The sequence below is a fragment of the Bos mutus genome, chromosome 21 (genome assembly GCF_027580195.1).
Source record: "Bos mutus isolate GX-2022 chromosome 21, NWIPB_WYAK_1.1, whole genome shotgun sequence".
NCBI classification, from domain to species: domain Eukaryota; kingdom Metazoa; phylum Chordata; class Mammalia; order Artiodactyla; family Bovidae; genus Bos; species Bos mutus.
The window spans coordinates 56,448,537-56,465,572 of NC_091637.1; the positions used below are offsets into that span (position 1 = coordinate 56,448,537).

At 48.2% G+C, this 17,036-nt stretch overlaps 1 protein-coding gene across 1 annotated transcript in view; it reads left to right on the plus strand.

The window, feature by feature from the left end:
• Positions 1-17,036, plus strand: part of RIN3 (Ras and Rab interactor 3) — a 135,904-nt gene that overhangs the window by 40,739 nt on the left and 78,129 nt on the right. The window contains exon 2 of the mRNA XM_070357872.1: positions 965-1,171. Within this exon, the coding sequence (XP_070213973.1) occupies positions 965-1,171 (207 nt within the window). The remainder of the gene's footprint in view (positions 1-964; positions 1,172-17,036) is intronic.

Here is a 17,036-nt window from a genome sequence, read left to right on the forward strand (position 1 = left end):
TTCACGTGCGTGTGTGTGTAGGGGGTCGGGTGGAGCAAGCGTGTTGTGGAGAGCCTGGAATCTCTTGGGCCGGTCTTCTACTTGCCCTGCCATTTCTCAGGCCTGTGATGTTCCTCCTTTCCCAGGGGCCCTGACCTGTTACATCCTCATCCTGAGGATTGGCTGGGAGAGAGACAGGGAAACCTGGAAATGTCTGTATCAGCACATCTAACCAAAATATAACGCAAGCCCCTTATGTAGTTTTGCACTTTCTGGTAGTCACACTAAAAAAGGAAAAAGAAAGAGGTGAAATTAATTTTAATGATGTTCTATCTCAGTATGTCCAAAAATGATCATTTCAATACACAATCAGTGTAAAATATTATTAATGAACTATTTTGTGGTCTTTTTTTTTTCATACCAAGTCTTTGAAGTCCTGTGTGTATTTTACACTTACAGTGCATCTTAGTTCAGACAGCTCAAGAGTTGGTATGACTGGTGGCTATCATACTGGACAGCACAACTGTCTTGATCTGGGTGATGGTTACTTGGGTGCAGACATATGTCAAAGTTTGTCTAATTGTATATTAAAGACTAGTGCATTTTACTGTATGTAAGTTACACTTCAGTTAAGAAGTTGTTGTTGTGTTTTTTTAATTCTCTTCAGGTCTGTGCTCAGATGCCATTGTTTTCATGAACCCACCCTGGGTTGGAATTGGCTCCTTCCATTGCACTGTCCTCCTGCTATGTTAGTCTGATCTTGTGCTACAGCTCTTTGTTTCTGTGTATGTCTTACTCATTTTAAATGCCTTAAGGTGAAGATCATGGTTTGTCCATTTTTTAATTCCCCCAAAGGCCCTGGCTATGCAGATGCTGAATAAGCAAGCATGATTTATTCAATCCAATAAGAATTGAATCCCCATTTGTTGTCAAGTCCTCTCTGGACCTGCGTCAGGATGCGCTGATCATTCTATTCTGTTCGCAGTCCTATTCCAGATGTTGGCAAAGGAGAAAGACAGGAAGAGGAGGAGGAAGATGGCGTGGGGCCCGGCCTGCCAGGCACTCTGAAGAACTGCCTTCCTCGCCGGGACTTCAGCGTCCTGGAGAAACTCGTCAAGACATGCCCGGTGTGGCTGCAGCTGGGTCTGGGCCGGGTGGAGGCGGCCAGGATCCTACACCGGGAGGCGGCCGGGTGAGTGGGGTGGTCTCTCCACCTCGTGGCCGGTGGGCGGGTACAGCTGTAAGGAGCTGCTCCAGCTCCCACGGAAGTAGCTGCCCTCTGCCTGCACGTTTGCTCTCTTCTTAGGATTATCAGCGTTCCAACCAGAACTCAGGATTGAGGGACTGTTGGGCCGTCTGGTTTCTGCCTTGGAGAGCAAGTGTCCCGCTGCCGAGCCTCGGGCAGCGTGGCCAGCGGGGTGTGTCTGGACACTTGGGTGTCCCAAGCAGGACTGGCACTTCGAGAACTCAGCCAGGCATCCAGGGACTAGAGAGTATCAGAGCCCGAGGAACCCGAGAAATCATTTTACATCTGCCTTATTTTACATGTGAGGACGAGGGGCTGTGTGATAGAATTGAAAGGTTTCTCTTGTTTGAGTGGTTTTTTTTTTAGTGGGGGGGTTTTGAGTCAGGCTCTGTGAGTTGGGAAATGGCTTAAATTTTCTGAACCTCACTTTTCTCTTTGAAATGGGGCCATTAATAGTATTTTCCTCCCCATGGTATAAACATCACAGAGGAAGATAGATAGGTACATGATAGAATATGAGTCAGAGCTCATCAAATCCCACCCACCCTCCACCACCCCCGTACATGCTACTTCCTTTAAATTTTTAAAATTTGTTTAATTTTAAAAGCGATATATATATATATATATATATATATATATATATATTTACTGTAAAAAAAATCAAGCTGGACAGAAATGATAAAGAAGTAAAGTGTCTGATAAAGGTCTTTGCCACCTACTCTTTTTCCACCTACCCACTACACAGAAGTCTTTTTTTGTTTGGGGCTTTTTAAAATTGAGGTGAAATTCACATAACATAAAATTAGCTTTTTTCAAGTGAGCAATTTAGTATGTTCACAAGGTTGTGCAAGCAGCACTTCTGTCTAGTTCCAAAATATTTCATTGCCCCAAGATAAAGCCCCATACCCATTGAGCAGTTACTCCCTATTCCTTCTTCCCCTGGCCCCTGACAGCCACCGGTCTGCTTCCAGAAGTCATTTTTGCTGAACGTGTGTGTCCGGTTCATCTCGCGTTCAGACCCCCACATCTGTAATAGCTAGCATTTCCTAAAGGGTGAAAGGGTTAGTTGTTTAGTCATGTCCAACTCTTTGCGACCCCGTGGACTGTAACCCGCCAGGCTCCTCTGTCCATGGGAATATCCAGGCAAGAATACTGGAGTGGGTTACCATGCCCTCCTCCAGGGGATCTTCCTGACCCAGTGATCGAACTCAGGTCTCCTGCATCGCAGGCAGATTCTTTACCATGTGAGCCTTGAGGGAAGCCATTCACCAAGCACTTACTGTATTCTGGGCACAGTTTAAGTTCTCCAGTGCGGGTTATCTTCACAGCAGCCCTCTGAGATGGATGTTACTATTATGCCCATTTTACAGATAAAGTAACTGAGATACCATGCAGTTGAGTGTCCCCAGGTGGACACAGTGAGCCAGTGCCCGAGCTGGCATTTGAACCCAGGTGGCTGGGGAGCTCCCATGTACAGGGTTTATTTGACACAGATAGAATCACATCTTTCAGCCATTTGTGTTGTTCTCACCTTCAGTGTGGTGTGCATCGCTACGCTCTGGGGAATAGTCCAAGCTCCTAAACACAGGAGACTCAGGTGGATAGTGGATTCATTTACCATGGACTGGATAAAAATCCATCAACTTGGCAATTGTACCTGAACTTTGGAATTACTGGAACTTATGGAGAAGACAGTGGCAGAGGATAAGATGGTTAGATAGCGTCACTGACTCAATGGACATGAAATTGAGCAGAGTCCAGGAGATAGGGAAGGACAGGGGAGCCTGGCGTGCTGCAGTCCATGAGTCACAAAGAGTTGGACACGACTTAAGGACTGAACAACGGCAGCGACAACAACATGAGGCCTCTAGTAAGCCCCACAGAGGCCCCTGCCATAGTGAGTGGGGCCCATATCGGCCTGAAGACCAAGCAGAATCCGAGGGAGCAAAGGGAGGCTGCCCCCAGGTATGAGGCAGGTGCCCTGTGAGCCTTCCCAGCCCCACCACAGCACCAGATCAGCCTGGCAGGGTTAGAGGGGGCAGGCAGGGAGACTACAGTCCTCAGGAAAACTAGGTTTGTTGTTTCATTCCTCCCCCACCTAAAGGCTTTCCGTTTTGAACTGACTGAAGGCTTCAGAGCAGATGATGAAACTGCATAGAAAATAAAATTGGAGACTCACACCAGCAGGTGTTCCGGTCAGCATTCCCAGGCTGCAGGCCTGGTTGGTTATCCACTCTCCTATTAGGATATGAGGGGAGGATGTAGCTGAAAAACAGGCCCAAATGCAAGGTTGCAATGCTGAGGGTGGCCGTTTTCTGGACCTTTCTGGGTCATCAGGAGAGGTGTGTCCAGCCTGTGTGTAGATGGAGGTGGACCAGAGAGTGAGGACCCATCCCAAGGCGAACTGCATTGGGTGTAAGTCATGCCCACTTCATCAAATGGTTCAGTCCTCAAAAAGTTTGCGATAAACCCTACTCAAAACAATAGTAGTGGTCTGTGTGGAGCATGCTTATTAATGTCAGGCCCTGTATCAAATACAATGAGATTGTCATCTCATTGAATCGTCGCAGCAGTCCTGCGAGGTGGACTCTGCCATGATCCTCATTTTACAGATAATGAAACTGAGGCTGGAGGGGAACTGCCCTTGTTTGTGCTTCCCAAAGGCAAAACCTCAAAGGCTTCCCAACCTGAGGGTTTGATTGCAAGTGGTTTATTTGGGAGGTGACCCTAGCGACCACAAGTGGGAAAATAAGACAAGAAAGTGGAGACAGCTAATAAAATCAACCCTAACCCTAATAAAGGGCTTCCCTTGTGGCTCAGCTGGTAAAGAATCTGCCTGCAACGTGGGAAACCTAAGTTTGATCCCTGGGTTGGGAAGATCCCCTGGGGAGGGGAAAGGCTACCCACTCCAGTATTCTGGCCTGGAGAATTCCATGGACTGTATAGTCCGTGCGGTCATAAAGAGTCGGACACGACTGAGTGACTTTCACTTTCACGTTCATGCAGGTTACCCCAGGGCACATGGAGCTGGCTTCTCCTGGGGCACTTTGGGGGCCAGGGCAGAACACATATCTCAAGGTCATTCCCCCCAGAGGGCTGAGGGAGCTGGTGTTATTGACCAACTCCTGAGAGCCGTTGGTTCCAGGCAGTGGGGGGTGATGTTTCATGTTCCCAACACCTCCCTTCTGCTCTCAGTATGAGAAGCTCTGACTCTGGCCAGAAATAGCCAGTGGGCAAAGAGATGCCAATCTGGCTGTTGGAAGCAGGGCTGGGGTCTGCTAAAAAGAGTGGGTGGGACCCAGCAGCATCTGCCACTGGAAGTGAAGTCACCTGTCCAGGGTCACATGGGTAGTGAGTTACAGGGCTGAGATTTGACCCCAGTCCTAGTTAAGCCAGAGCACACCCCTCACAAGGGTGAAAGTTAGTAGCAGGAAAGAAAAAGAAGTGACTTTCTGAGCTCAACCAATACCAGATGGGTGTGGGTATGAGACATGTACGAAGATGGGTGAGCTATGACCTTAAACACATATGAAGATGGATGAACTATGATCTTACCACTGTTTTCTCAGAGTGTCTGGGAGGGCGAGTTCTGTGCGTGGATGTGAATGAGATGGCACGGGGAGGAGATGTCTAAGTGCTATGTGAAAGGTAGGACAGCGAGGGACCTGGAAGAGGGAGGGAACATGTCCGGGTGGGCTGATCCAGGCAGACTTCCTGGAGGAGGCAGATGCTGAGCCCTGTGTCCAGAGCCTTGAATCTGATCCCAGGAGTGAGACCACAGGCTACTGTTAAGACCACAGGTTGGGAGATGGAGGAGGTCAGCTGGGCCCTTCCCACTGCTGCCCCCTTACTGCCCCCTCCGTGGCCACAGGGATTGGGGCAGCCCTGGGGACCATAGAACTGAAGGAGACACCTTCTGTTCACTTCTCTGCCCTCACCCCTTCTTCTCCCCTTGAGCTTCTGTATTTTCAAGCAGAAAGCAAAGCCCTGAGGCCCGTGCCCTGATACAAACTTGTCCCACTTTTACCCAAAGTTGTTCTTTGCATGATCTTATTAGATTCTCACAGTGACTTCTTTCTGGTCCGTGTTATTGGCATTTCCATTTCCAGATAAGAAAATGAAGGCACAGAGAAGTTAAGTCACTTGCCTGAGGTCACACAGCTAGAAAGTGCAGAGTCTGCACGGTGTGATCTGCAGGGATGCTGGGAAGGCCCTTTGCTGTATAGTATCACTCTCAGGAACTGTCTGAATTTCCATCAGTGCAATGGCTTCATAGTTTTTAAAGATACAGACACTGAATAGCCCCCAGGCTGTGAGAGTTCAGAGGGTCCTCAGAGATCACACGGCCCACGCCTTCACGACACTGGTGAGGGACAGTGCTTCATCAAGTCTGGGGCCAGTGGTCAGGAGACTGGAGATTCCGCCCCTTTGTCCCAGTTATCTGTATGACCTTGACCACATCCCCACCCACTTACCCCCACCCCCGTCCAGTCCCTCCCCATCTCCTGCAGCCTGCGTCTCTGATAAGGTGCTGGGAACATATTGGCCCATTTTTGATTTGCATGGACTCAGAGCAAGGCAGTCAAAAGCCACCTTTATTCATTCTACACCCAAAGGGTGGGGTGTTTTTTCTTTTAGTTTTATTTTAGAAGTCTTCCGTTTACAAAGAAGTTGCCAAGATGGTACAGAGAGTTCCCTTGTGTACTTCTCACCCAGTTTCTCCCACTGTTAACATCTAACATTAGTCTGGTACATTTGTCACAGTTAGTGAACCAATATTGCTACGTTATTATTAACTAACACCCACAGTTGTATTTAGATTTCCTTAGTTTTTACCTAATGTCATTTTATGTTTCCAGGATCCCCTCCAGGGCACCACATCATATATACTCAGTCTTCTTAGGCTCCTCTTGGCTGTATGTTTCTCAGACTTTCTTTGTTTTTGACAATCTTGACAGCTTTGAGGAGCACTGGTCAGGCGTTTTGTAGAATGTCCCTTACCTGTGATTTGTCTGATGGTTAGATGGGGATTCCCTGCTGGCTTAGATGGTAGAGTGTCTGCCTGCCGTGTGGGAGTCCTAGGTTCGATCCCTGGGTCGGGAAGATCCCCTGGAGAAGGGAATGGCAACCCACTCCAGTATTCTTTCCTGGAGAATCCCATGGACAGAGGAGCCTGGTGGGCTACAGTCCATGGAGTCACAGAGAGTCGGACACGACTGAGCGACTTCCCTTTCACTTTCACTTAGATGGGGGTATGGGTTTGAGGGAGGAAGATCCCAGAGCCAAAGTGCCATTCTCATCCCATGGTGACTAAGTACGTATTATCAACATGACGTCACTGTGGATGTTGACCTTGATCACCTGTCAGGTTCCACTGTGAAGTTACTCCTTCCCCTCCCCCTTCCACACCGTCCTCTTTGGAAGGAAGTCACTCTACACAGCCCACACTCAGGGAGTGGGGACATGTGCTCCCCCTCCCTGAGGGTAGAGCATCTATGTAAATTATTTGAAATTCTTCTGCACAAAGGATTTGGCTCTTCTCCTCTATTTATTTATTCAATCAGCTACTTTATCAGTATGGACTCACGGATATTTATTTTATGCTTTGAGTTATAACTCACTGTTGTCATTGTTGTTTAGTTGTTAAGTCATGTCCATCTCTTTTGCAACCCTGTGGACTGTAGCCCACCAGGCTCCTCTGTCCATGGGATTTCCAAGCAAGAATACTGGAGGGGATTGCCATTTCCTTCTCCAGGGCTCCAGCGGATCTTCCCGACCCAGATCAAACCTGCATCTCCTGTACTGGATTCTTTACCACTGAGCCACCAGGGAGGCCCAATATAGCCTCAAACTACTATAATTATTTTGTTGCTCAAATTGTTTCAACCTTGGCCACCGGGAGCTCTTTCAGTTGGTTCCTGTGTCCCTTTTGACGAAACCCCCATCTTTCTGTGTGTGTTTTACCTATTTGTTTGTTTGGAGCACTTCCTCACTTTCTTACATTACAAGATGCTCCAGACTATCTTATGTATTTCTTGCCCTCGTTCTAGGCTCAGCCATTTCTCATTGGAGAATAATGCTAGAAACTAAGATCTGGGCACTCAGTGTTGCTACTGGAGTGTCATTGCTTCTAGACTTCAAGGTGGTCTTTTAATGAATGAAACCTCTTGCGAGATTGCTTTATGTAGTGAGGGGTTAGCAAGAGTTGCAGTAACCTGAGTTGTGATATGGACCAGCCACATTCAAGGCATCTTCCTCTACTGTGGGCCAAGGATACCAATTCCATTCAATATTAGTTTGGCAAAAGCATCAGAGAAGCCGCTTTTCTCCCCTTCAGGGTGCTAGGACCAGGGAAGAAGACACAGCCAGCAGGTCTGCTGTGTTGCCAAGTACTATCTCTCATCTTTCCAACAGCCCTGCAGAACAGGGGGCGGGCTCTCTATTTATTTATTTTTAATTTTTATGTTTTGGTCACACTGTGTGGCTTGCAAGATATTAGTTCCCCAACGAGGGATCAAACCCGGGCCCCTGCAGTGAAAGCACCAAGTCCTAACCACTGGACCACCAGGGAATTTCCGGGGGCTCTCTATTTTATCAGTGAGGAAACTCACTGATAAATATGGCTACTAAGTGATAGCCCTGAGTAATATGGCTACTAAGTGATAGAGTGTGATTTGCACTAACTGCCTTCAAAGACTTAAAAATAAAAAACCACAGTGTCTCAGCCTCATCCCCCAAAATGCAGATTTCTTTGGTTTAGAGTGGGGCTCAGCCATCAGCATGGTTTCAAGTTCCCTCGGTGATTCTGATGTGCAGCCAGGATTGAGAAACCCCGCTCCTTGCCAGGCTACAACCTCGTTGTATATAACGAAGGTGGGCTGCATGTCCAGACTGGGCTTCGGCCGCCGGATCCCCAACCTCCACGGGCACAGATGCCCCTGCATTTGTGGGCTCCACAAAGAACTAGCCACTTCTGTTCCAGCCTTGAAGAGCATGATTGGAAAATTTCCCCAAGCAACTGGAAAATAGTCCTAAAATAACAAAAGTGGAAAAGCAGACAGCTCTGGATTGACCGGGCCAAAAAGGGATAGTAAAAACAAAACCATTTATAGTGTATTTAGCTTTGGATTTTTATGTATTTATTTGGAGAGAAGGAAGGGCATGCAGTAGCTGCATTCTCTCCCTAAGCATATTCTGTCCCAGCTGTTACTGAAATCAGCTGGTCTTCCCAAAATTCATCATGCTGACTGAAGGTGGACAGGGAGGGGCTCGTATGCTAGCTAGGGGCTCAGCCCTCCTGGATTGCAGTGATTTACCTATAAAACTAACCCTGAGTTTTGGAAAGATCCCAGGACACTGACGCTGGGAGAGAATCTTCTAGACAGAAGGAGTCCTGGACCCTTTGGTCCCTCTGCCAGACTAGACTGGAAAAGCCAGCTCAGAGAGGGGAAGTGACTTGCCGAAGGGCACAGCAAGCCAGGGTCAGCACTAGGAGGGACTCCGTGTCCTGCCTCACGGCCCAGGGCTCTGGCCACGACCCTGCTGTAGGCTTCGGGGGGTGGGGATGAGCGAATCCTAGCTCCTCAAAGAAAACTGGATCCTCAGAGCATGCGGTGGGCGTGTCACCCACCAGTTTGTACAGTTGGGGGAAGAGGATTCTTCTACTTTTTTGCAAGTTCCTAATCTAGTGTATTGGGGGAGCTGACAAAAGGGGAAAAAATAAAGAGGGAACAGAAGGAGTGGGCTGACTCAGATGTCGGCTCAACAAGGCACCAGATGACACTTCTACCCGTAGAGGAGAGAGGTTGAGTGAGGACACTGGGGCACAGCAAGCTTTGGCCCCATTTAATCAGGGGAAGCTTTCGGGAGGACTCACCCAGGGAAGGGTCCCAGTGTGGGCATGAGTGTGATCTGCTCCATCCTAATAACTCTGGGCACCCCACACTCAGGGATCCTGGAGGTAGACAGAGAAGGCCCCGGGGCCTGGACTTGTCACCTCATGTTCCCTCTCTGCTCACCTTAAGCTCATCCTTTCACTCGGGGCTGAGACATGAAGTCTGGAGCTGCTAGTGAGGATGTCTTTCCATGTCCAAGGTGCCTGGTGCTCAGCATGTTACCTTTCTGACAATAGAGCTATCCATGAACGAGAGGATGGGAATGCCACCTCCGCACTGCAGGGGACTCTGAGGCAGGTAGAGACACCATACATTGTGTGCATACTAAGTCACTTCAGTTGTGTCCAACTCTTTGTGACGCTATGGATTGTAGCCCACCAGGCTCTTCTGTCTATGGGATTCTCCAGGCAAGATTACTGGAATGCATTGCCATGCCCTCCTCCAAGGGATCTTCCCAACCGAAGGATCAAACGCAAGTCTTATGTCTCCTGCGTTGGCAGGCAGGTTCTTTACCACTACTGCCATCTGGAAAGCCCCATACCATATAGTGGGTGCTTATTATATAGCAGGCACTCTACTGAAGTCACCTGGGCACTTTCAATAATCCTTTGAGGCACTAGGTCAGCTGGGAATGCTTTCAGTTCAGATAATACCTAGCCTATGGTAGCTTCAACCATAAGGCAACTATTGCTTACCTAATGAAAAATCTGGAGGCTTGGGGTCTAGGGCTAGTTTAGTAGTTAACAGATGACAGTGAGAGACTTTATTTTTTGGGCTCCAAAATCACTGAAGATGGTGACTGCGGCCATGAAATTAAAAGATGCTTACTCCTTGGAAGAAAAGCTATGACCAACCTAGACAGCATATTAAAAAGCAGAGACATTACTTTGCCAACAAAGCTGTCTAGTTAAAGCTATGGTTTTTCCAGTAGTCATGTATAGATGTGAGAGTTGGACTATAAAGAAAGCTGAATGCCAAAGAATTGATGCTTTTGAACTGTGGTGTTGGAGAAGACTCTTGAGAGTCCCTTGGACTGCAAGGAGATCCAACCAGTCCATCCTAAAGGAGATCAGTCCTGAATAGTCACTGGAAGGACTGATGCTGAAGCTCCAATACTTTGGCCACCTGATGTGAAGAACTGACTCATTTGAAAAGACCCTGATGCTGGGAAAGATTGAAGGCAGGAGGAGAAGTGGACTACAGAGGATGAGATGGTTGGATGGCATCACCTACACGATGGACATGAGTTTGAGCAAGCTCTAGGAGTTGATGATGGACAGGGAGGCCTGGTGTGCTGCAGTTCATGGGGTCATAAAGAGTCAGACACGACTGAGCGACTGAACTGACTGATGTCTTCAAGACCCAAGTTCTTTCCACATTTCTGTTCCCTTATTTTCGAGGTTGGCTTTCAAGGGTCTTGGGTTTGTCACCTTATGGTTACAAATTAGTGGCTGCAGCTCCAGCCATCTCATCCATTCAAAAGCAGGAGGTCATGGGCAAAAGGCTTTCTTCTCTTAGGATCAGTCTTTTTGTCAGGGAACAGATGTTTTTGCAGATCCTTATTGACCACTCCTGACCGTGAGGGTAGCTAGGGAAGGGAGTGAGTGGCAGAGGTCAGTTACCAAAGAGATGGAGGGGACTGGTTCTCAGGGAACTAACTCACAGTGACTGTCACAGACAGGAACTATCATAGTCCCATTTTGCAGAGCAAGGAGCAGCCCTGGAGCAGTCACACAGCTCAGAGTGGCCAACTAAGGACCGAACTCTATAAGTCTGGCTCCAGAACCCGTGGACTGAAGTCTTACACAGAAGGGCCCCAAGGCTCAACACTCTGGATCTTCCCCTTTCTCTCTCTCTTTGCCAGTCCTCTCCTGCGCTGTTTTCTCATCTGTACAAGGGGTAAAATATTCTAAACCCCAGGGAAGGAGTTGCTGTGAGGTATTTAAAACCTCCAGCCAGGTGTCTGGCATAGAAACATGATCAGTTGATACTTGGTGGGTTGACTGGGTTGGAGGATACATAGGAGGTCACAATCCCAGCCTGAAGGTCACTGGCCTTGCATTCTTGTTCTGGCTCTGCCACCAACAAGGATGTCTTTTTGCATCTCTGAGTCTTGGTTTCTTTAGCTGTAGAGTGAGGAGCTGAATACATCTGTAGCTTTCAAATTTCGCCACTGAGCTTTGGGGGCCCCTCAGCAGCACCTAATAGAAGGAAAGTGGGAGGTACCCAAAGGATGAGGCCCCATTTCCTCATACCCCACAGCTATACCATTACCTACTGTGGCATATCAACCACTCCAAGGTCCAGTGGCTTGAAACAGTCACCATTTGACTTTCTCAGGATTCTATAGGTCAGCAGTTTGGGCTGGGTTCTGCTGAGTGGTTCTTCTGCTGGTCTCTCCTGGGATCAACCAAACAGCTGTAGTCATCTGGCAGTTTGACTAGGTCTGGATGGCCTGAGATGGCCTTGACCACCTGTCCGGCAGGTGGTGCCAGCTGTGGGCTGGGCCTCATGACTCCAGCAGACTCACTCAGCCTTCTGCATATGAGTTCTGGTTCAAAAGGGTGAGCATGGAAGCTGGCATGCCTCTTAAGGCCTAGGCTTAGAACTCAACACCACCACTGCTGCTGCGTTCTTTTGGTCAAAAGCAAGTCCCAGACCAGCCTACCAGGTGCAGGGAACTAGATTCTACTTCTTGATGGAAGGAGCTGGAAAGAATTTCTGGCCATTTTTAATCTGCCACATAGATGATCTTTGATTCTGTCTTCCTAGCTCTAGAGAGGGCAATGGCACCCCACTCCAGTACTCTTGCCTGGAAAATCCCATGGACGGAGGAGCCTGGTAGGCTACAGTCCATGGGGTCGTTGAGGGTTGGACACGACTGAGCGACTTCACTTTCACTTTTCACTTTCATGCATTGGAGAAGGAAATGGCAACCCACTCCAGTGTCCTTGCCTGGAGAATCCCAGGGACAGGGGAGCCTAGTGGGCTGCCGTCTCTGGGGTCACACAGAGTTGGACACGACTGAAGCAACTTAGCAGCAGCAGCAGCAGCTCTTTGTTTGGAAAAAAAGATACATAATAATAATCATTAATAAATATCATTTATTTGTCAAATGAGATTGAAAGTGAAAGTGTTAGTCATCCAATGTGTCCAGCTTTTTGTGACCCTGTGGACTGTAGCCCGCCTGGCTCCTGTGTCTGTGGAATTCTCCAGGCAAGAATACTGGAGTGGGTTGCCATTTCCTTCTCTAGGGGATCTTCCCAGTCCAGAGATCAAATTCAGGTCTCCTGCATTGCAGGCAGATTTCTTCACCATCTGAGCCACCAGGGAAGCCCCTATTTGCAAATAAAAATCTTAGCATCTGGTTTAGTGCTCAGTAAATGGTAGCAGTCTATAATAATAATAATAAGTATCTTTAAGTACATACTCTGTGCCAAGCATTCATATACATGGTCAACAATTCTCATGGAAACCCTGAGAGATGAATATTATTATACTCAGGCTCAGATGAGGAAATTGAGGCCAAAGAAGTAAAAGTAACTTGCCTACGGACACACAGCTGATAAAGATCAGAGCTGGGATTCAAGTCCCCCCGGGGGTCTAAAAAGTGGGCTGCCAGGGGGTGGGCAGGTAGAAAGAAGTAAGATGGGCTTGGGAAATTTGCACATGGACCTCCCCGAGGGTGCTGGAGTGGGAGCTCTGGATGGCACACCCAGCCCATTAGCCTTCTGGGTGCTCACCTGCAACGACCACTGTGGGCAGCATCTCTGTAGAGGATGAGCAGTGGACACCCAGAGAGGATGAGGGGCAAGGGGAACACGGGCAATTTACTCAGATGCTCTTCTCCTGGTACCAGCTTTGGCTGAACTCTGCTGGGTTTAAGCACAGGAGTTACACCCTAATCTAGAACACTTTGCAGGAGTTACCACTCGGCATATGTTCTTACAGTGAGTCGTATAATGACACTGTTTTTGAGGTTCTGTCTGTGAATACTTCCTGAAAGGGATCCTGTGACTAGCTGAGCAGCTAAACCTCCCCAAAGGGGAATGCAGAAGAGACCATCTTACTCCAATGGATAATGACCAAGGCAGACCACTGACCGGGGTTCTGCCTATAGCAGGCCCCTGTCAGTGCTGTCTCCCTCACTGCCATCTGGGCAGGAAGGGTCAGAGGACTCCTTAAGCCTCCTTCTCCCTTCTCCCCCCTAACATTCACCTCCCCAAACCCCTCACCCAGTGCATTATCTTAGTTTTTCAGATAAGAGGACTTGGCCATGGCAGAAGGAAGTGCTACAGGAGGCTCTGTGGCCATGCCAGAAGGGTGGGTGTTGGGCACTCAGAATTGGGAAGCTGAGCCCAGCCTGGGGTACTTTCCACCCAGTCTGCACCCCTGCCCTGCAATGACTAGTTAACACAGACTCGATGGCAAGAGATAAGTGAGATGTTCTCGGTGACACCCAGGTCTGCATCTCGCTTCTGCATTTCCTGTTTGCATGGCCTTGGGTTTCTTTAACCCCTCTGTGCCCTGAGTCTTCACCCATCAGAAGGAATGGTAATAGTGCCTACCTCACCCAGCCATGAGGGAACTGGATGATGCAGGGTGTAAGGTACCTGGTCCAGAGCACAGATGTCAGCTGCTGTTTAAATTTCTGCTCCTTACTTGCAGCTGAACCCCTTCTCAAGGAAATCCGTTCTGAGTCTTTTTCACAAGAAACACATGTGGTAGACTGAGCCCCAGTTCTAGATGGAGCCTGAGACTGGGAGGTTGAGGAATGTAAACCAGCCATGGTCAAGGAAGGCAGAAGGAGATAGAAAATTAATTCTTAGTGAGCATCGGTAGAAACCCTTTTACCCCACTGGGTGCCTCCCTGCGTAACATCTCAGTTACTCCTTCCAACACAGAAGGGCAGGGCTTTGGTTTCATTTCTTGTTTCTGCTAGGTGGTCATGGGTGTTATCCCAATTTACGGATAGAAACATTGACGCTTAGAGAGGCTACGGAATGACCCAGGGCCACAGAGCTCATAGCAGGCTGCACAGGGCCCTCTGGGAGCCCAGGAAGAAATGCAGATGGTAACAGATCTTGACTGTCAAATGTAGATTTGACTCTTCCTGCAGTTGGAGGAGTTCCTGTCGGAGGGCTCTTATCTTCTTTCTTTCTCTCTGTGGAACAGGAGGGTGGAGAACAGGGTCAATGTCTCAGCAGAGTAAGGAAATCTAGAAATAGTTACATGCTGTGTGTGAAAGAGCCAGTTAGGTTGCAGGGTGGCATTGCAGGAGGTCCCAGTTGAAGCTGCCAATGGTGATTTGTCATTGCAGTCACCCTAGGGTGGGATCGGTGGGGGTCAAACAGTCCAGGAAGAAGGAAACCATCAGTAGAATAAGATATCTACATTGGAGACTTCCCTGGCAGTCCAGTGGTTAAGATTTCGCCTTCCAATGCAGGAGGTTATGGACTCAATCCCTGGATGGGGAGCTGAGATCCCACATGCCTCATGGCCAAAAACCTAATCATAAAACAAACAATATTGTAACAGTTTCAATAAGGACTTTAAAAATGACCCACATCAAAAAAATAAAAATTAAAAGATATGTTGTACTGTGGCCCTGACCCTCCATAGATCTCTCTCTCTTGCTCTCTCTAATAAAAAATTGTCCATCCTTCTGATAGGAATCCTTATTATCTTGTTTCATTTTCGTTTGTTAAAAAAAAAAAAGCTGGCTGGTGGCATTTTCCCCAGTGGGTCATGTTTGAAATCACTTCCTTGCCTCCTGTGCCATTCCTAGCACTCCAGGATGGCAAGGGGCATCTCTGCTGTGTACACGTGCTTCTGAACAATGACCTGGGCTTGTGTCTCCTCCTGCCCACACCCCAACACACATATGTACACCACCCTTGTAAAGGGAGCTCTTGTCCTCCAACTAGAATTTATGCTGGTTTGGTTTCAGTTCAGGAGGGCCTCAGCCTCAGCTCCTGCCTGGGCTCAGGGTTGAGGATCCAGCTTTGCTGTCTGCCTTCCCAGGGGCACCCCTGGCTCCTGCTGGGCACCCTTCCCATGCCCTGTGCCTCAGAGCTCCAGGAGGGGAGCCCTGAGTCCAGTTCAGCCTAGAGTCCCTTCGTTCCTCACTTACCCCACCCCTCCCACACACACATTCATTCACACATTGATGCACTTGTGCACACACTCACACACATTCACTCTACTCTTGAACAGTTCTCTGATATCAACTGTCCTACAATTCAATTCTGACACTACCCAAAGTGAACACAGACCCCATAAGTTAAAGGGAAGGTTCCTCCAAAGAAAGACTACTCTTAACTGCAGGTGCCAGACACAAACGGGGTCCCCAGGATCCTCACAGTTTTGACTCGGCTACAAACATGGCCCCCTCTTTAGATTTGATAATTTGCTAGAAAGATCCAGAGGACTCACTGAAAGCACTATGCTTATGATGACAGTTTGATTATAAAACTCAAGAGCAACTGAATGAGACACACAGGGATGAGGTCTGGGTGGGGAGGGCCACGCGGAGCTTCCATACCCTCTCCCCATGGAATCTGGGCACAACACCCGCCCCACATATCAGTGTGTTCGTGAACCAGGAGATTAAATCATTGCCCCGGACTTGAACTCAGTCTGCAGTCCCTCTTGCCTCCCCAGAGGTAGAAGTGAGTCTGTGGGTTCCAGTCCTCTAATTATGTGACTGTCTTTCTGGGGCAGCCCCTTCTTTAAGGTCCCACCTGAGCCACCTGTTAACATAAACTCAGATGTGGTCCAGAGGGGCTCTTTATGAACTGTGAAAGACCCCCATCATTCAGGAAATTCCAAGGGTTTCTGAATCTCTGTGCCAGGAACTGGGGACAAAGACCAGATGTATTTTTTTATAGCACCCACAGGCTTATTCTCACACACACATACTCATTCTCTCTCTCTCTCTCTCTCTCACACACACACACACATACTCATTCTCTCTTTATCTCACACACACACACACACACACACACATATACTCATTCTCTCTTTCTCTCACACACACTCACTCACTCCCACATTCCCTCACACATGCCGGTTCCCATGGACTTGATAGGTATGAGATACTTGGATCTTGATGAAAGTGAAAGAGGAGAGTGAAAAGGCTGGCTTAAAGTGCAACATTCCAAAAACGAAGATCTTGGCATCTGGTCCCATCACTTCATGGCAAATAGATGGGGAAACAGTGGGAACAGTGACAGACTTTATCTTCTTGGGCTCCAAAATCACTGCAGGTCGTGATTGCAGCCATGAAATTAAAAGATGTTTGTTCCTTATCCATCTCGTCAAAGCTACAGTTTTTCCAGTAGTCATGTATGGATGTGAGTTGGAACATAAAGAAGGCTGAGCTCTGAAGAATTGATGCTTTTGAACTGTGGTGTTGGAGAAGACTCTTGAGAGTCCCTTGGACTGCAAGGAGATCAAACCAGTCCATCCTAAAGGAAATCAGTCTTGAATATTCATTGGAAGGACTGATGTTGAAGCTGAAACTCCAATACTTTGGCCACCTGATGTGAAGAACTGACTCATTTGAAAAGACCCTGATGCTGGGAAAGATTGAAGGCAGGAGAAGAAGGGGTCGACAGAAGATGAGATGGTTGGATGGCATTACCAACTCGATGGACATGAGTTTGAGCAAGGTCTGGGGGTTGGTGATAGACAGGGAAACCTGGCATGCTGCAGTCCATGGGGTCACAAAGAGTCAGACACAACTGAGCAATTGAACTGAGCTAATGCTAACCTATATCTCTGAAGAGGAGCCAAAGTGACCTCTTTTCTTTTCTTTGAAAGGTGCATTCATAAGGGCGGTTCAGGTCCAAGTGAACATATCAGTTCAGAGATGTTGCTGCTCACAGCAGGCGAGGCTGTGCCAGGAGTGCAGA